This window comes from Vipera berus (assembly GCF_964194415.1).
Source record: "Vipera berus genome assembly, chromosome: 7".
In the NCBI taxonomy this organism is placed as follows: Eukaryota; Metazoa; Chordata; class Lepidosauria; order Squamata; family Viperidae; genus Vipera; species Vipera berus.
The window spans coordinates 40,439,664-40,460,956 of record NC_138209.1 but is presented as its reverse complement, the minus strand read 5'-3'; the positions used below and the strand labels follow the sequence as shown (position 1 = coordinate 40,460,956).

Genomic DNA, 21,293 nt, shown 5'->3' with positions numbered 1-21,293 from the left:
GGACATTTTAGTGGACGTTTCTAAAGTTTAGCATAAGAAGAATGGAAATTTGTTCCACTCAGATTGAATAAATGCCTTCATTCATAAGGGTAATGACTCTCCAGAGTTTTAGGTAGGTGCTATTGTCACATCTATTTTGAAAGGTCAGGAATTAGAAATGTGATACTTTATTTTATTCTACAAGGCAAGTGCCACTCTGCCAAACCAAAACATTAGCAAAAAGTTAGTCTACTAAATTGTATGTAGCACTGATGCTGACTTAAATAAATAAGCAGACATAAATCATATAATTATTTGTTTCTTAAATTTAACTTGTTAGCTACCAATGTGTTGATCTGATTAATAAATGTTGGATTGCCTTGGTTAATATGCATTTATAGTTATTTATAGTTATAGTTATTTCGTATTTCTTCAGATTGATATTTTAAAGTTTCAATGAATTTTTATTTTTATATTTTTTAATCTCTCCAGATATCTGAAAAGGGTGAATCACTGGCAGATTCAGCATACATAGATACAGTGACTACTATAATCTGGGTATTGTAGTTCTAATAAATCTGGAAAGAACTTGGGGAAGGAGATTAAAGAGATCTTAACTATAGCAGCTACTTTCTATTACAATGAATAAATTTAAATTTTTGTTTCCCTCACAAAGTCCAAACTTAAACTTTCAGAACGCAAAAAAAAGATCTACTGCTTAGCAAGAGATTTGAGGGAGGGTGGTAGCTTTGTACATGAATTACCACAAGATGGCAGTACTTACCTAGAAAATGTTTCTGAGATTTCATTATGGAAAATTGAAGAAAAGTTAGGGGAAAACTTTGAATTTGAGATTCCAAAATAGACTTCAAACTTCCTCAAATGTTGATACAAGATGCAAAGTAAATAATTTCAAGAAAAAAGTATTACTGTACTGTATTTTCCTGGAAATAAATTAGATTGTCCATTTGATTTAATCTTGAAATAAGTAGTATTGTTAGTTGCAGACTGCAATCTGAAACTTAATTTGAACAGCAATATATTTTATATAGTTTTTTTTATTTTTTTAATCCTCTATTTTAAGTTACCTGATAAAAAAATGAAGATCTTGCTTGGTTTTTAAGAAGAAATCCAGAAACTGTTGAAATATCTGGATGCAAAGGGTTTTGAATATGTCTCTGACCTTTACATATTATAATATTGAAAGGGTTGTAGATACAACTGCTCATCTGTTAATTACATATTATGATATGCTGAAAAAGATCTTAACAAAAAAGCATAAAAATACAAATTTCCTAGCCAGACATTATCTGATAATGGCCTGGTTTTAACTAGATATATCAGTTCTGAATTGCATCTTCTATAACTGAACTACGGTGAGTATGGGAAAGGACTCTTAATAGGTATATTTGCAAATGATAGATAGTTCTACTTAATGCCAAAGGGTTAGGGTTCAACAGTAGCAAGTGCTCAAGGCATCTAGGAAAAATGCAGAATTAAAGAATTAAAATCTAAACATTATGTTTCAAAGACTACAAGCTTTAGTGACTACAGTTTGATATTTATTTTCATTCAATTGTATTTCTTTTCTCTGAAATACGTTGTTTTAATAATATTTCGTGTGGATCCCAGAATCATTGTGGAGGTTGGTGGCCTTGGAATTTAAGTAAGTAAATTCTTAATACTTTTATCATTACTTTCTTCCAGGATTTTTTTCCCCAACTTCCTATGGAGGTCAGCACCTTGAATACCTACGACTATTATAAGTATCACTTTTCCCATCACTCTTGTTTGTCAGTTCTCATGCAGGCCAAGAAAGCTAGATATCAACTCTACAATGAGCCTGTTGGCAATTTCATTAATCTCCTCACAGGAACTTCATTTAGAAGTTTTGACATTCATGTCGTATGTTTGTAATTTTTGAAGACTGCATCCTACATATTTCTTAAAAATAAAACTACAAACAAAGATATTCATATCAAGAGTGCAATATTATCTTAAAGTTCTCTGTTCTACCATATATTCTAGAAGGCTGAAATTGCATTAATCACTATAAATAGAATTCTGACATCCTCTTCAACGCTCTTTTAAAGATGACTACACCTTGAATATCAAAAAGAATGTCTGTAATGATCCAATTTGATTCATGATACACCATGTCATCTACATCTTTGCAAACATTACTTTCCACAAGTATAAGAAATTCTTGCAATCATTGTCTAGTGTGATAATCAACTGACTTACAAAAGCAAAGCAGACTTCCATTACAAGTATGCCTTGTTAAAGATGAGAAGTTTTGCTGTGAAATATTACATGAATCCAATGTTCACTGAACTCACCAAGAAGGCACCAAAATAATTGTGATTACCAATGTTTTGTGTCTATCTTCCTGTCTGAAATTTAAGGACAAATAGCCAAATTCAGTTAGCTAGAAGAGTTTTCAAAGTTTAGAGAAACACACCTTAAATTAGACTCACTTTAAAAAATATAAATAAAATATGGTAAATATACAAAAAGTACGGTAAATACAATTCTTTGTCACTTTTCCCTTTCAAAATCACTTCTTTTTTTTAAAATGAAAATTTTTAGGATATGAGTATTACAATAAATTCTGCCAACCTAGCAGTTCGAAAGCACGTAAAAATGCAAGTAGAAAAATAGGGACCACTCCGGTGGGAAGGTAACAGCGTTCCGTGCGCCTTTGGCGTCTAGTCATGCCGGCCACATGACCACGGAGATGTCCTCGGACAAGCGCTGGCTCTTCGGCTTTGAAACGGAGATGAGCACCGGCCCCTAGAGTCGGAAACGACTAGCACGCATGTGTGGGGGAACCTTTACCTTTATTACAATAAAGCCAACTTTTATTTCTAGCTGTCTAAAAACAACATTCAAAAACAGCCTTTGTATGAAAATTTCTAAAAATTTTAAGTTTTCAACTAAAGGCATTACTCCTACTTTTGCAGGAGCAAAAAGTAGAATATTCAAGATTTAAGAATGATTCTTTTCATACTGGGAAAAGGTATCTGCATTAAAATAAACATGTCTAACTTATATCTGCATTGAATTAACACCTTTTTTGCAGTGACAATGTTATGGTGAAATATTCTTTGTTCTCAAGAAATTGAAATACATCTATTCTGTGGGCATTTATTTGCACATCCCAAAGTGTTGATAGTCATGTTAGATACCATTTTCATTAGCGTGTATGCTGATCTTGTTACAGCTAATTAAAGACTACATTTGCAGCATTTAAAACAGTGCTTTATTATTGTATTTAAGGAAAATTGCATAAATTTAAAGTTATTTCTTTAATTCACTTTAGGCAAATCTTAAGATTAAACTCAGAAAGCATTCTTTGTTGCATATTACCAAATAATGTGGGTAAACAATGAAGGAATATAATGCATCACTCATTTGAGATTACAGTCAATATGAGTGCACTTGGATTGTCTAACTCAAGACGTTTTAAGCAATCATCCACCTCTGTATAGGAATGTATAGGACACTGATTTTAAATAACTATTGTCATAGTCCTTTAAGTCTGAAGCAGGCGGAAACTTCTTAGGGACAAAAACACGATTAAGAATGAAATCTTCATGGTTACAAAGTTACAGTAGCCATTACAAAGTTGGCAATCATTGGTGGAATGTATCTGGTCCTTAATTTATATAATTTAATCCAAACTCAACAAGCCCTTTTCTTGTGTCTGTTAAGTTTCATATTGTACATTTCTTATACTATATCTTCATTGGCAATGGCATATTTAATTTAGCCACATTTCTGTGCTGAGAATCACCACGAGAGTGAGAGACAACAGATGTCTGACAACAAGGAAACAATCTGGCCTTCATACCCATCTTCAGATTACTGGCTTTAATACAACAGAATATACCAATAGGTATTCTGCTACATGTGTGGAAACAAAATCTAGTTCAGACATGGTCATCTTGAAATACTGGTCTACTCCTCAGTGGACAAATTCAGTATGAACATTAAAATCCTCCAGAAAAAGAAAATCTAGTAATTTTGATAGTTTAGGAAATAGAATAGTCAGTATGCTAACAGGATCCCTATAGTGTATAACAAACCCAAATGCAAAAGCCAGAACTTACAATGGTCACACAGTCAAATGGAACATCTGGTCAGCAAGATGGCATTGCTATAGAATAGATCCTAGGAATTCCCCCTTCTCAGGCTACTATCTCTTCCAACATAGAGTAGCCTAGTAACCAGGTTGCAATTTCCCCTCCAGGTTATTATTAAAATACTTATGTATTGCAATTTATGTATACTTATTTTTCATCAGTTAAAATCAATATTTTATAAATAAATAATGAAGTATATAACATAAACTATTGGAACTTTTAGTGCCATGCTAAAAGCCAAGAGAGATTGACATATATTAAGTTAACAATATACTTCATGGCTGTTAGTTCACCATAATTTGCAACTAGCATATGTGTGATTTCTGATTCATGAATATAAATTCAAAAATATTCTATAATTGAAATGTAAAGATTACATTCCTAATTTGTTATGTGCTACAGATAGAGATTGCTTATTTTGTTGACTTTTAGGCCTTTTAAAACCAATCTTGAGATTCTGAAATCAGCACTATTGTCACTTTACCCTGCTGAGAATGCCAATTCTTGATTATAAATGATCAGCAGCTGATGTTTTCCAATTCTTTTCTGGCCACTTGTTGTGATTCTGGAAAACGTTTCTAATCATTTTTTTCTTATTGATTCATATACAGAAAAATTCCAGTCATTTTTTATATTTAACAAAATACATATTCAGTAAATTGAGTTTCTTGTTCTGGAAAGCATCACAAATTCTTTCAATGCATAATTGTTGAGACAATGAAGACTTGCTTTGTAATTACCACTTGTCATTTTTTTTAAATTAAAACCCAAATATTTGGGTATATAAAGCTCCATCAAATCATTATTTAGACATAAGAATATTGTTAAAAATAATAATATTTATTTATTATGTCATGAAGAACAGGTAGATTGTACCAACACATTGGAACAGAAGCAAAAATGTGTACAATCTGTTAGATACAGGGCAGTTGCTATTAACCCCCACTAACACTAAAGATGCCTTTGCTCTAATATTTTGGAATACAATTATGAACTAATAGAAATAACCTTTTTAAAAAAAATTCACTTACCAAGTAGTTAAAAAGGAACATGTATGGAATGCATTGCCAGGCTTCTTCAGGAAGAAAATAGTTATTGCTTACCATTATTTATTGACATGGAAAGATAATCTTATCTTTTTATCAAAATGAATTTTATGGAAATAAAATAGATGAAAAAATATAGAATGGTTACTGAAAGATACAACGTGATGCATAATAAAATCATTGTCTGGATATAGGTGATTATCATGCATGTCACTGCAGGACTCCAAGTTGTTCACTGAACAAATTAATCCTCTTTAATGGGATCCCTATACATTAGGTTGTCTTTAGTCTAAGGCTTAGTCAAGTTTGAGAACTGGCAAAGAATCTATAAAGGAACATATTCTTTATTCACTCTCTCCTATGCAGAAACGGGCTTTTGATCAGGACTAATAAAGTGTTACGCCTGTATGAATTATTGATTATGTCCTGTGGTGCCTTTTAGTTATCTAAAGGCACTAATGTGAATATTACCTCATCAAGTCTGAGATTTTGGTGCATTGTCTCTGTTCCACATGGCCTCATCTATCAAGTATGTTCTTATTGTTTACATTACTTTTGGATATTTAGTAGAAATCTCATGTTTGTGTGTGTGCTTTTGCAACTAATAATTCATGTATTTCTATCAGGTCCAGGTCCCAACTGTTTTTTATTTGGAATAAAACCTCCAGTGGATAGGCCTTTGAGACTGTTTTCTCATAAAATACTTACTCTTGGACCCCTTTCATGTATTTGCTTCCAAACATAGACCCTGCTAATAAATTAGCTGAATGTTGACCTTTGCTAGACTTTCTTCTTTGATTTATAAGAATTGCAATATTTTTATTCCTAAGAGTAAAGTTTTGTTTTGTGTCTGTTTTTACATCTTTAAATACCCTTACTTGGTTTTGGCTGAAGAATCTTGTTTTCCCTAATGGAAGAAACAAGCCTGGAGTGTTATGCTTCTTTTCATGTGTTTACTTTATCTAAACTGAGAAATTTCTCACTGCAAGGGTATTTAGAAAGTTTAGCAAAAAAACAAAACAAAATCCATCTGTTTTGGCATGGAACTTACTTCAATACATATGGCTCATCTCCATTACTGTTGATTATTCCCAGTAATATAGCTCATTTTTTCTCATCAGTCTTATTTTAATAATACTTTATTTTGAAAATAAAATAAAATTTTAAAATAAGCTGTTTTACATAAAGTTAAAACATTGATCATTCTCCTGCTCAATAAGGTTTACTGTACTTTTAATAAGCATTATTATTCTAATGTCACAATACAACGAAGTTGGGCTCTTACAGAGAGAGTCTACTTTATGTATGCAGTATGAAATGAATATTTTAGAAATTCAGTAGTAAAAGCTATTTGGAAGGGATGTTTACTTGGAGGAACATAATTGCATAGAAAACTTTTTTAAGATTAGCCTTTATGATCTTCAGCAAAATGTGAAAAAGAACCCTGTCAGAAATTTAAAAGTTCATTAAAAATCTTACATCTATTGTCTAGTTTTTATTTACACAGTAAATAATCTTAATTTTTGTATCTTTGTATTTTAGTATTTATTGCCCTGTTCACCGCCCTGAGTCCTTCAGGAGAAGGGCGGTATACAAATTAAATTAAATTAAATTAAATTACAATAAAATAAATAAATAAATAAATAAATAAATAAATAAATAAATAAATAAATAAATAAATAAATGTATGTCCCGAATAAGAGGGAGCAAATATTTTTGTTTTTTTTCCTCATTCTAACAGTGAGGACTACTGTATTACCAAAAAAAGTGAACAGATACAGGAACCTTTGTCTTAACAACATGTACATGCTTTTACCTAGAAAATCTAGGAAGAAATAGTGTTTTGCTGCCCTTTACCTTATGCCTATTTATAAGAATCTCATTTGAAAGCAGAGTATCCTAGTGTTTAAATTGAACCTTTTCATAAATATTAAATCTTAGGATAGTTGTTCAGATTAGCTGACAATATTATCTTCAAATTCAAAAGTTAATAACTAATATTCAGTATTTAAATCAGAAGTCACAACCCTTTTTCTAAACACTGTACTGTAAGTCCTCTGAGACTGCCTGATAAGTAGGGCATAATCCTTGTTTCCTGGAAATTTCTTTGATTTCTTCTTCTGTCTCCTAAGCACACTCTTTGAATAATAACTTCTGCCCGATCATGCAGTATTTTTGGAGCACAATGTGGAAAAGTAGACACTATGAGAAGAGTCACTATTTTTTGGACCCATAAATTCATCCCCTCACAGTTGCCTATTTTTTGAATTAATCATTAATTCAGTTTCTATGTATTGAATCATACACTGATTTCTGCTTTAATATATTTTAATAATCATTGTATATTAAGTTTATTATATAATCATATTTTCCTTTAAAGCTGGTTGTATTTGATTGTCACCTCACTTGTGTCTTCTGATCTTAAATTATACTTTAAATTTTTTTAAAAAATTATATGAAACAATGTTGATTTGCATGAATCTTGATTTAAAAATCATCTAGCCCTGGTCTTTTACATTTCCCAATATAAAGATTTAAATTTTACCAGTTTTGCCTATAGAACACAGTCCTGCAATTTGTTCTTTGTTTATTTTCTGTGTGAAAACAAAATTTACATGTCAGTCATATTTTGTCCCAAACACACTTCTAAATTCTAGACCTAATTCTCTGCAGTAGTTAAAGGGTATTCCTATGCCTATAACATTTTGGAATAGGCATTAGATGCATAATATAAGTACAAGTATACTTATTGTACTGTACCTGAATATACTTGTAGTTAATATATGAGATTAATGGGGTTGCCCTTGTTAAGTGATTCCATCATAAAATGTACTGTCACATGATCACACCACTTAGCAATGACAATCCAGGCAGTCCCAATTGTAGTAACGCAAAATAAGTTGTTAAGCAGGAAACTGGGGAAGAAGTGCAGGGGTGTTGCACGGGGTGAATGGGCCTGGTACAAGGCAAGCATGAGTTGAGGCTGGGAGCACTATAGTTCAGCAAGAGAGGCAGGTGGGAGGAGCAGAAGCATCCTGTGGCTATAATTCAGGTGAATGCCTCAATTTTATTTTTTAAAATATTGATAAATACAACCACTCAAACAAAAGCTCTTTAGAAATCTTCCAACATTTTAAAAGAGAAAGAAGACCTGAGAGAGAGAAAAAAAGGTTTGTTTTAAATTATTCAACTTCCCCTTTTCAGTTTCTCTCACAATCAATGGTGAGGTAAAATAGCAAGGTTTCCATTGTTAAGGCATCTGCTCTTTCTTTGTTTAAAACAATTTTATAGTTGCCCATCTTATAACAAACTCCCAAGAAGCTTTTTGGCCTGAGTGGTTCATGCTGGAAACTATGTCCTGCTGCTCTGTATGTTTTTGTGTCTGTGCTTACTAGTTTTTTCATTCACCCTCTTTTCAATTTTGTCATTAGGGGAGACTTGTAAATGCAGCTTGTGGAAATAAAGAGACAAATCCAGACGTTGAGAGATTTGCTTGAGGGGACGACTCACTTTCCAGGACTGTTCAGAAGGCCTCTCCAGGTCTGCACCAGCAAGCAGAGCAATGCAGCTGGCTTATCCTTTTGTGTGTGTTGTTTGTGATTCCATTGTTATTTCTGAAATTGTTGACTATTTCAATTAAACTTTATTGTTTTCTGGGTGATTTTGACTAAGGCAGTCTACAAATTTAATTTTAAAAATAGCTTGTAATGGCAGAATCCAACAATGATGATAAGAATAAATAATGTCAGTAACAATTCAATAATGTGACTTCCTAAAATTTGTATTAATTTCAGAAGGAGATATAATTGCATGGGTGGGGCCATCACTCCACTAATTAGGCATATTCAAGGCCAACTGTATTATTTAGCTACCTTGAAAGAAACAATTGCTGTGGATTTGAAACCAGCCGTTTAATTCACATATGTCCAAATAGATTTGATTATTAATTTGTTATCTTAAATATTATATCTCTAAGACTGGGACAAAATTTTGGGATACTGTAAACAAGTTACTTAAAAAGCGCAATGTTTGATAATGCCTTTGAAGAAGTTCTGTCACGAAAATATTTCAGCCAAACTAGGAAGGGAAATGGCTGGGTGGTGTTTGCATGGACATTTGAAATATTTAAGGACGGTTTATGAGGGCTCATTAGCTACTGTGTGATTGTATTATATTATATATTATATTTTTATGGAATAAAATGCCAGTTTTGTAAAATAACATTTTAATTATGAAATGTTTTTTAATGTAAAGAAAGTTTGCAAACCTATATGCACCTACTTGACAGCAAGCTTAGTAGGTACTTATATTATATTATATTATATTATATTATATTATATTATATTATATTATATTATATTATATTATATTATATTATATTATATTATTATATTATATTATATTATATTATATTATGTCTGTGCAAAGAGATATGTATTTAATAATAAAAGAAATTTAGAATGGATGTTATAAAAATATATTATCACTCTGAGATCATAAGGAAATATACTTCTGGAAATACACACACACACACATACAGAATTTCACATCAGATGTAAGATTTCAGGAATTATTACTAGACCAGTTTTTCAGAATTTTCTGACACAGAGAAAAAGCTTCTTCTAACTTAAGCAAATTTGTCCCTTGATAATATTGGGCAAACTAGCTTCCCCAATATTGCCTCTCATGAATCCCCATGGATATTTGGGGTGTATTTTTAATGAATTTTAATGTTTAATATTTTGTTGAAAGAAACAATAGTCTATCTGTCTATTATCTATCTATCTATCAATCTATCTATCGTTCATTTATCATTTAAGATTTTCCAAGAGGAAATTTTTTTATTATTCCTCAATATTTTCCATAATTAACTACAAATAGAATGAAGGATTATGGATAGATCATTTTTCCTCACCAAAATAGTAATTATGAAAAATATAAGTACAATATTTGCCACCAATTTTTAATTCCTTTTAACTAACAAATCAACTTACCTGCACCTGATCTCTATCAAACTCATGGAAATTCACCCATTGTGGATTTTTATAGTTTTCTATATGTTGCTATAATTTACAAGTGGCACCTCATTACCACTTGAAAAGGGCTCTAGTGCTTTTCAAAGACAGGCAGAGATGTGCAGAAAAAGAGAAATATGCAAAATTATGGTGAATAAGTGATAGCCATTAATCTCAATGGTTATTTGTTGTATGAGTTATCAGTGGCAGTATGAATCTGGACTTTAACTACTGGAGGATATAATGGCCATGTGCTATATTATGGGTTTATGGCTGTCTCACAGATTCCTGATTGTCCATTGTGGCAGCAAGTTGTGTTTAGGAGAGGCTTCCTATCCTAAAGACAACTAGATCTTATGAAAAAAAATGAATTTGAATCATCGTACTTTATCATGCAGGTACTCTTGCTCTCAAGAAATTGATTTCTTCTGATGATTTTGTCAATTAGATTTCAAGAAGGATATATATGCATTTACTGTATTTTTTGGACCATAAGACGCACCCAGTTTTTAAAGCAGGAAAACAAGAAAAAAAATATTCTGAACCAAATAGTATCAGTATACTAAAACAGGGCTTTTCAACTTTTTCATCCATTGTACCACTTTTAAGACAAGGCAATGTCCGAGTACCACCAGTCGCCCAGCAAGGTGTCAAAAACTTGACCCCCCCAAAAAAGGAAAAAAAATGATAAAGTACAAGTAGTCCTCAACTTACAACAATTCGCTTAGTGACTATTCAAAGTTACAATGGTACTGAAAAAAGCGACTTATGACCATTTTTCACACTTTTGACCGTTGCAGCATCCCCAGGGTCATGTGATTTACATTCGGATGCTTGGCAATCGATTCATATTTATGATGGTCACATTGTTCCAGGGTCATGTGATCGCCTTTTGCAACCTTCTGACAAGCAAAGTTAGTGGGGAAACCAGATTCACTTAACAATCATGTTACTAATTTAATTTCTCTCTCTCCTCTTTTTCTCCCTCCCCCTCCCTCTTTCTTTCTCCCTTTCCTTTCTATTTTTCTCTTTTCCTCTATTTCTCCCTCTTTCTCTCCATTTCCTCCCTTTCTTTCTCCTTCTTTCTCTCTCCCTCTTTCTCTCCCTCTCTATTTTTCTCTTTCCCTCTATTTCTTCCTCTCTCCCTTTCTCTCCCTCTCTTTTTCCCCTCTTTCTCTCCCTCCCTATTTCTTTTTCCTTCTCTCCCTATCTTTCTTTCTCTCTCTCTTTCTCTCTCTTTCTCTCTCCCTCCCTCTCCCATTGTCCCTTCCTTCCTTCCTTCTCTCCCTCTTTGTCCTTCCCTGTCTGTGTTAGAGCAGTACCCACGGAGGCGGCCCTGCAGCCCGGCTTTCTCTTGCAGAAAGCAAGCTGAAACGGAGCGAGGGAGATTGCCAGGAACGCGATCTTGCGCGGTTTCAGTTTCCCTTGCTACAAGAGAAAGCAAGCTGAAACAGAACGCGTTCTGATTGCGTTCCTGGCAATCTCCCTCGTTCCGTTTCAGCCTGCTTTCTCTTGTAGCAAGGGAAGCTGAAAGCAAGCGAGGGAGATTGCAGGAGCATGAGATCGACGTTTCTCAGCACGTGCCGATTTGTGCTCCTGGCAATCTCCCTTGCTTTCCACTTGCGGAGGTTGGGGCTGGCCATACGGATCACCTTCGGACCATAAGACGCACCCTCGTTTTTCCCTTCACTTTTGGGGGGGAAAGTGCGTCTTGTGGCCCGAAAAATACGGTATATGGGAAGAAGACTGAAATTATGGACAAAGTGAGAGTCATAGATAACACATAAGAAGAAACTAAACATACATATTGCACACATCCATGCATAGATTATCATGGGATACTTCTTTCTGCCTCAGTGCAGTAGAGTTAGTCCAAACTCATAGTTCATGGGATTTATTGGCTAAATCTTTTTTTCATACTTATTTTTCCCTTCCAGATATTAAGTGATTTTCTGTGAAGAATTTGAAATGGCAACAGGGAGTAGTAATGTTCATATACTAAATAATTGTGATTCAGCTTCATGGTCTGAAGTAGATCAGCCACTTTTAGACCAAATGACAGAACAGTCACGGGATACTTCCTGCTTGAATGCTGTAGAGTGGCCGCTGCGGCGTTATGGCCGATTTATGCCTGGAACTTTGGGCACTGCTTCAGGATCTTGGAAGGTAAACTGAATTCATTGTGTCTTGAGGCAGAAATTACATGTTACTGAATTAATATAAGAGCTGTGCCAGAAGCAAATCTTTCTTTGAAGAAGGATTCATTAGGTCTCAGAATTATATATTGTTCCTTAGAATATATACCGTAAATGTTTGTGAGTACATCATAATATGTGCCATTTTCATATTTTTCAGGAACTCATAGTTTCCCACATCTTACACTATATTAGACAGCACATCTTCTAGATCAGGAGGTGCAATGCTAGGACCTGCTATGTATTTGATCTGCCATCATCTAGACATTCATTTTGTTTCAGCTCCTAAAAATTAAAATTTCATGAATGATATTCAAATTTTGTTTGTGTGTTTCTTCTGAGACATACGTTGTGAGTTTCTTCTGAGACGTACTCCGTATTTAGCTATGTTTGCTAGATGGAAAAAAAGAGATAATATTTGTCATCTAGTAATCATCCAGAGTTTTGCATCCCTAATCTGGCATCTCTAGTTTTGTCTGAAGTGCAAAAATGAATGCTGAATTCAATTATTTCTTTGTCTCAGTATAATATTTCCTATGTTCTTAAGCTTAGTTGTCTTTTCTCTGTGTTTGACTAAATATCTAGAATTGCAGAATACTAGCAGCATTCTTTTGTAAAAAAAAAATCATAATACCTCTTTTAGTCCAAACAAGAGATCCAAAGTGACTTATAAAAAATAATGTATTAAAATATAGAGGAAATTTCAGAGAAAATAATCCTAGCTGAAAACAGAACAGAACAAATTCTCTACACCCTGATAAAACTAAGTATGTTAAATAATTACATTATTATTCCTTATTTCCTTGTTTATAATCATGAATACAGGGCGTTCTCTGTGGGCGCACCTGACCTATGGAACCGTTTACCGGTTGAGCTCCGGATGGCTCCCGACCTTCACTCCTTCCGACGCGACCTAAAAACCTATCTGTTTGAGCAATCCGGTCTGGTCTGACGGGTTCTGTTGTAATTATTGTTTTAATGTAACTTATCTTCTGCATTTGGGCATTAGGGTTTAATTTGTTTTCAATTTCTGTATTTGTGCATTTTGATATTTATGTCACTGTTCACCGCCCTGAGTCCTTAGGGAGAAGGGCGGTATACAAATCAAATAAATAAATAAATAAATATTTATTTCTTGTAAATAGATATCCAACATAAACATATCTTGTATACAATTTTTAAAGAAAAAAAATAATGCGTTTATTTTATGGAAACCACTTCCTTTATATTTTCATCATGTTAAGAGACAGATTCTCTTTCTTAAAAGGTTTTGGAGTCAAATGAAGAATCTGGCTTTCTTGTTCTCAGTATAGTTATTTCAGGCCATTTCTTCATTTCCAGAGGAAAAGAAGTACTGGTAACTATTGTCATATTAACTTTTATATATTTTTGTTTCTTCAACATATCCTCTCTGATTGGTATAATGTTTTTCATTAAAGTAATATTAAAACAGTCTCCGCTAATAAGTGAATTAAGTCAGCATAGTTCGTAGGCACTGTTAGCAGCTATGTGAAAAAACTTATATGAATAGAATTTATATACAAACCATAATCCAAAAACCAGTCAACAAAATATTGCACAATTGTTCATCCAGTGATGAGGTAGAATTTACCTCAAAGTTCTGTCATAATTTTATAACAAAATTTCACAAACAACGGGGTGGCCAAACAGTTAAAATGCTGAGCTTGTTGACTGGAAGGTTGGCAGTTTGAGACCTAATTACTCTGTGATGGAGTAAGATTCCATTACTTGCCCCAGTTCCTGCCAACCTAGCAGTTTGAAAGCATGTATTCTAAATGCAAATAGGTATCACTTTGGTGGGAAGGTAACAATGTTCTGTGTGCCTTCAGTGCATAATCATGCCAGCCACATAATCACGGAAACATCTTCAGACAATGCTGACTCTTTGGGTGTAAATCATAGATGAGCACCACACTCTAGAGTCACAACTCACAGTGGAAACCTTTAACTTTAGCTTTAAAAGGAGAGAAAAATGAGGAAAAGGAAGAGAAGTACCTTATCAAGGGTTGCTAAGATTAACAATCTATATCTGAGTATTTTCGTTTTATCTAGTTAAGCATTACCATTAACACAAATTCATTATATTTGGATGGTGTTACAAAAAAAGATGAAACTAGTAAACCAAATGATAAATATAAACAATTTTAAAAATCTCCTGTAAATATATTATTACTTGTCACTAATTCCCTGAAACTAAGCATGAAAATTGACCATTTATACATTGATGTACAAGGCAATTGCCAAAGTTTTATTATTCAAGCAGAGTCATTATGCATCCTGAGAATATGAACTTTCATTAAAATGTTTTGAAGCATATAGTTTTCAGTGTAAGGAATAGAAAATTGAAATAGCCTTGTGAAATAGGCAACTTGTCCATTGTCATCATCATTACTATCATCATCTTCAGCCCTTTTTTGAAAAACTATAAATAATAATAAAATATATTAAAATTGTGGCACATAATTTTGGTTTATGATAGAAAATATCATTTCACCAGGTTTTATAATTTATTCTTTTAAAGTTCATTCCTAATTTTCCTAAATTTATTACTAAATTATATATTAATAATTCCAAGGATTGCAACAGTATTATTTCGCTTAACTTATTCCTGATTTTCAGAGCTTCCCCATCTGTGTATAAATTTTGCAATTTATTTCAGGAAGGATTTTCATTAATTGGTGCTTCTCAGTGGTTAAAGGTAGTACGAAAAGCAGATTGCATGTTAGTTGGTTCAAAACTAAAGGTATGCTTATTCATATGTCAATGTTTTACTTAAAATATTTTTTCATTTATGTTTTTCATTGAATTATTCTTCTGAAAGTTGGTCTGGTTATTTTTTTCCTCCTCATTCTATTATTAGACTTGTTTTCAGATACTAAAATTAGTCAAGGCATATGTATGATGTAAGTACCTTAAAATTCTGAACAAGATTCTTGTATCATTGTATTGTATAGTAATAGCAAAGTTGCAATGTAGGTTTGGAGCAGAATAAGGATGTCTGGTGAGGAGAGCTTCTGTAAAAGCTTGAGATGTCCATACTATGCAGGTATATTTGGATGTACTAGAGCTTTTCTTTCTGTTTGTGTTAGTTTGCTATCTTTGGATGTAAAACCTATATTTCATACAGGTAGTCCTCAGTTAAGAATTCTAATTTGGACCAGCAACTACACCAATATGCAAAGTGGTAAATCTCATGACATGACTGTGCTTTCCAATTGGAAAGAAACAAGACTACTTAATTTCACACCTTCAACTTTTGTTTGTCTTCTAAAAGCTCTGCAGCCATTTGAAATGCTTGGGTTTCTGCTTACTGCTTTGTACATGTGGAAAGCAATGCATTTTTTGCTTTTGATGTGTAGAACAAACAATTTTCTTTCTTGCAATCCCTTTCCAATCTGTCTGCTCTAGGGCAGATTGTAAAAGGGTGAGGCAAAAGAGAGATTACAGAAATTGCTTGCCTTCCCCCCCCATCACACTCCACAAGTGGAAAAATTGGAGAAGAGATTTCAAAAGAGTGCTGTAACTGTTTGCATAGCATAGCTCCTAGCCCCAGCTGTTGGTGCAGCCATATTGCTTCTGATGTGTAGAAGACCAAACAGCTTACTTTCTTGCAATCGCTTCCTGTTCAATCCTTCTGCTCTCCAAGAAGGGAGGAGAAAAAGAAACAGGTCAGGTACAGAGCAATGTGTACTGACTATATTGGCATGACTGTGGAATGTTGTGAACATTATAAAGGGTGGTAAATTGGCCCTAAAGTGATTTTTTCAATACCACTGTAACTTCAAATGCTCATTAAATGAGTGGTGGGTAAGACTAACGTTCAGGCTTTGAAATTTGAAGTTTCCAGTTGCTCAATGTTTCCAAAAGACCATTGCAAAGTTTATTCTGAACAGAACCTAAAAGAAGGTAACCTTGTATTTAAGAGATCAGGGCATACCAAACTGAAATTTTTATTTTCCAGTTGTAATGTATGGTAATATATAGTAAACCTCACAGTAGAGCTATCAGTCTACACCACAATGAATGAACTTTTGTTGTTGTTGTTAGCTGGGAAGTCGTGTCCGACCCATCGCGCCCCATGGACAATGTTCCTCCAGGCCTTCCTGTCCTCTACCATCTTCTGGAGTCCATTTAGGCTCACACCTACTGCTTCAGTGACTCCATCCACCCACCTCCTTCTCTGTTGTCCTCTTCTTCTATTGCCCTCAATCTTTCCCAGCATTAGGCTCTTCTCCAGTGAGTCCTTTCTTCTCATTAGGTGGCCAAAGTATTTGAGTTTCAACTTCAGGATCTGGCCTTCTAAAGAGCAGTCAGGGTTGATCTCCTCTAGGACTGACCGGTTTGATTGCCATGCAGTCCAAGGGACTCGTAGGAGTCTTCTCCAGCACCATAGTTCAAAGGCCTCAATTCTTTGGCGCTCAGCCTTTCTTATGGTCCAACTTTCGCTGCCATACATTGCAACTGGGAAGACCATAGCCTTGACTATATGCACTTTGAATGACCTTTAGACAGTAACAAAGAAATCCATGAAACACTGTTATTCTGGATTTTTGAAGTTCATATCTGATAGCCTTCCCTTTCAGGCATTATAGATCAATGATTCACTCTTGGATGCTCACAAGTATCTGAAATTAAATTAATTAATATGGTGAGAACTTTCAACCTTGGCATAATTCTTTCCCAATTATGAACTATTTAGTTGTCTTACATTCTTTTTTCCCTGTTGTTTTTGGTCATTATAAAAATTCTTCTATACATAAATGAATCATATTTTTAATAGTTGTCCTTAGTTTTATGCAGTGAATACAGTAAAAAGCTTTTATGTAATTAATTACTTTTTAAAAATTCCCTTGCTTTTCTTTTAAATACTAGGATTTTTTTTCCCAGTGGGCATTACCTTTCCTGAATCCTATTTATACCCTTTGCAACATTTGCATGTTTATCGTTCCATTTATTAAGTCTGGCTTGCAAAATCCTGAGCATTAATGAGTATGTGAAATAATTTCAACAGTTTTGTAATTGAAACAATTAGCAGTGTTAACACTTAACACTGTTCTTTGATTATATTGGAATATCTTTTCTTTTCAACTTTCTTGGCCTTTGGTATGTTTTTTATATCCACTTATAAGGTATAAAAAATCTCTCTAATTACATCATCTTGTAAGATTTAAATTTATCTGACATATGTCACCAATTCCTGAAGCATTGTCATTAGTAATGTTTTCAAGAGCCCTTTTAACTTCACTTTTCAGACTATCAGACAAATAGTTCATTGATTCATTCTTTGGTTTTGCAATCTTTTTGTATAGTAGGACCTACAGATTCGCCTGACTTCTCCGCATCCACTATCTGTCAGTAAAAGTTCTTTTGATCAACCTTAATGGAGTCAAGAGTTTTACATTCCTGAGGGACCTGCTGGGGCAGGTCCTTACAAATTTGTTTTTAGATGTAATTTTACAAGGCCAGATTTTCCCACAATTCTAGATGCTATGTTACTTTCATTTTTAACATTTCTGTCTTCTATTCTTAGTTTCATGCCTTTTTTAGTGTTCGGGGGGGAGTTGTATGGACCAGATTTTTATAATACTTTATATCATATATAGGCCATCATGAGATGCAGACATCTCATGAAGATGGAAATATTTGTTTGAACAAAATGCTACTCTAGCTATAATAGCTAAAATGTAATAAAAGCATTATGAGTAAAATCAAGGAATTACAAAATCAACAAGAAAACATTAAAAAGATAATATCTAAAAAGTGAACTATTGGTTAGAAATTCAAGTGGTTTTTTAGATTACATAGAAAAGGTTAGTTGAATAAAGCTGAAATATGTAATAGGCATTAATTTAACAAATGTTTAAGTACTAATATGCAGCAATAATGAAATTTAGTTTTTATTTTCAACGTAGAGCAAACATCGTATGTTTCGTATACAATTTACTGGAGACTCCAAAACCAAGGCAGAAGAGCATTGCCATAACTGTATGCAGAAACTAGCTGAGTATATTCCAGTTCAAGTGACAGATGCAATAAGGCAGGAACTACACCAAAGCCACTGTCTGCTTCTCACTGATGAAAGTCAAATGAAAGATACAGAACAAAATGTCCCATTACAAGATACTGTAAGCTGGTGAATGTACTCTATCTTGAAGTGATTGGGCAAAGAAATGAAAAAAAATATGTGCTGCAATGTTGACACAGTCTAATAGTTTAGTATTAAAACAGCAAAATTATTTAACCAAAATGTTTTGTTCTGAAATTATTTGTTCTCAGCCAGTCTAGGAATGAACATTTCTTGAATGCATTTTAAAATTATATTATATTTCATGTACAGTAGATACGTGTGCATGTGTCTACACACACACAAACACACACACAATTTAACAGCATGAGGTCCAAATTTCAATGAATGCCAACCTACATAATGTGTTTATTGAAAACTTTTGATAAAATTCTCTATAGTTTCTTTTAAATTCCAAGTATATTTTTTTTGCTATATTATGGAATACAACTATTATCTCTTATTTTATTTAGTAGATATATGCATTTTATAGAAAATAAAATAAAGTAGAAATATTCCAATTGTTTAATGGCTTATGGTAGCATTTTGTATCTTTTATGAATTTATTTTGAACCCTTTCTAGGTTGCAAATATATCTCCAACACAAGGAACAATGTCTATAGCAGAGCTAGCCCAGGTATTCCTAATATTTATCTAGTAGAAATGAAAGGCTAATCTGTTACTGTAGAAAAGTATATGTTTTTAGAAGCCAAAGGTTTCTTACTTTAAGGTATTTCATATTTGTAAGAGAAAACATTTAAAGATGGAACCAAAATTTGTAAATGAAAATCTATACAGAAATGCCCCTTTTTATTTATAGAGGTTCTATTCCAGCCAGTTAATAATGGTTAATAAAATGGTGGGTAATGAGATATTTTAACACACACTTTTAAAAATCCATCCTCCATTTTGTACAGGCCCCGTAGCCTTCAGATATTGAAAGAGAATCTCTGCAGCATCACTCAGACAGCCTGGAGTGAAGAAATAAAGCTGTGTTATCATCAGCATGTAACATACTCACCCCAAGCCATTGGATGTCCTTACCCAGTGGCTTTATATAGATTTAAATAAAAGGGAAAAGATTCCTGAACCCTGAGGCACCACATGAAGGAGAAGCCACTGGCTGAATATTTCCTTTCATTAACACCAAATGGAAGTCATCAGGAAGGATGGAAGGAAGGAAGGAGAAGCAGCTCAATATCATGCTTCCCACCCCCCAACTCCCAGAGACAGTTCAGAAAGATACTATGATTGATGTTTTCAAAAGCCACCGCAAGGTCAAGAACCAAGTAAGAATGGATGAATCACCTCCATTCTGCTTCTGCTATGAGTGCAATCAATGCCTTCTCAGTCCCATATCCAGGCCCAAACCTTGACTAAAAGGGGTCCAGTTAATTTGGTTCTTCCAGGGTCCTCTGAACAAGCCACACACACTTTCTACCGTTAGAAACAGGATGAATATTGTCCAGAATGGTAAATTAAATATCAAGAAAAAGAAACCTTAGTGGGATTGAACACCTTAAAAATTCTTACTAATAAAAACAAGTAAATTTAGCTACAATTTATGTCTCCTAGAGAGGTAGCAAAACCATATTGATTAAATAAAATCAGTAAAATATATTTTATTTTAAATTGTTAGGAATTTTAAAAGAAAATTGACTATTCTGTTCTCTTTGGCAGTGTATGCTGATACCAGATAATCAACTTCCTCTTGCATATCAAAAATCCACATGGAAGGCTGAAGATTTAAGCAGCTTTATTCGCTTGTGCTTATTGGATCAACACTTCCCAGCATTTGTGGAAGACGTAGAGAAACAGCTAAAAAAAATTGTAGATGGCTAGAAAGCAAAATATTTAAAATGTAATTGTTAAAAAGAGCAACCATAGTATTGCTGTCAGTTTCTACTTCTTACTTCTTTAATTAGCCTTAAGATTTGAATATGTACTTATCCTATCTCCTATAAGCCAAAGGGCTACATTATGCTCTGTTTTCAGTTGTAATATATATATTAGTGTCTAAGGTACACCAAATTATTTTATATAAAATTAATATATTAATAATAAAACTATTTAATGTATTATATATGATTAGTCATTCCATTTGTGATTGTGTGTGTGTGTGTGAGTGTGTGTGTACAACAATGTGCAACAGCAACTCTATTTTTCCAATCATGAATTCAATTCTACCATTATAATGGATTTAAAGTACTTCATGAAATGTGTTTGGAATTGTTCAACATAAGATTTATATTAAAAATACTTCCTATGAAAACAGGTGCATTAATTTTCCCATCGAAAAATTCTAATTCCTCCATAGTCAATTGAATTTAATGAAACCTTGTTTATTTGTTGTAAATTAGAATACTGTAACTCAGATCAGTTGAATGTCCCATTTAGAGTCATTACAGGAAAATAAATAACTGAGTACAAAGGATAGAAAAATGATCAATAGCAGGTAGGAAATGTTGCATGGGTTGCAAAACCAGTTTTCATCCCATACAGAAAATGACAAAGGCAGCCAGAAATAGCTGCTTTACCTTAGCCCTGTTTTGATGTAATAAATGATGGAATCTTCTAAGTCATAAGTTACAGCCTTTCCCAATTCTTAATCATTCTAGTGGCCCAAGTAAAGATTTGGTCTTCTGCTTAGAGTATAATTGTCTGCAGTGGTAAGTTAGCATTGCATGTGATCATTTCCATGTGAGCTGCAACATAATAGAGCAAGGCTTTTCACTGCAGACACTTACATGGTAAACAAGTATATATTCATTTATATAATTGACAGACAGTTGCTAATTGGTGATATTGGATAGAACATGCAATAAATG

The 21,293-nt window shown here is 33.4% G+C and overlaps 1 protein-coding gene across 3 annotated transcripts; it reads left to right on the top strand.

Moving 5' to 3' along the window:
• The first annotated feature begins 2,885 nt into the window (after positions 1–2,885).
• Positions 2,886–20,633, top strand: REC114 (REC114 meiotic recombination protein). 3 transcript variants are annotated; one of them, XM_081332725.1, is made up of 9 exons: positions 2,886–2,998; positions 5,537–5,699; positions 8,602–8,710; positions 12,123–12,351; positions 13,648–13,737; positions 15,061–15,144; positions 18,314–18,526; positions 19,049–19,102; positions 20,146–20,633. In XM_081332725.1, exons 4-9 carry the CDS (start codon positions 12,154–12,156, stop codon positions 20,305–20,307), a joined length of 801 nt encoding a protein of 266 aa, XP_081188851.1. In that variant the 5' UTR covers positions 2,886–2,998; positions 5,537–5,699; positions 8,602–8,710; positions 12,123–12,153; the 3' UTR covers positions 20,308–20,633. The 3 variants fall into 3 exon arrangements, 2 of the variants coding, with proteins under 2 accessions (XP_081188851.1, XP_081188850.1); XR_014027112.1 differs by lacking the exon at positions 2,886–2,998 and adding an exon at positions 19,383–19,754 and having other exon boundaries at positions 4,823–5,699; positions 20,146–20,285; XM_081332724.1 differs by lacking the exon at positions 2,886–2,998 and having other exon boundaries at positions 5,177–5,699.
• The last annotated feature ends 660 nt before the right edge of the window (positions 20,634–21,293 follow it).

Excerpts from the sequence above, each read along its gene's own strand:
- REC114 (XM_081332725.1), top strand. The coding sequence starts at position 12,154 with ATGGCAACAGGGAGTAGTAATGTTCATATACTAAATAATTGTGATTCA. Across the intron at positions 13,738-15,060 it reads CCAGAGGAAAAGAAGTACTG|GAAGGATTTTCATTAATTGG; the intron begins GTAACTATTGTC and ends AATTTATTTCAG. Across the intron at positions 19,103-20,145 it reads CTATAGCAGAGCTAGCCCAG|TGTATGCTGATACCAGATAA; the intron begins GTATTCCTAATA and ends TCTCTTTGGCAG.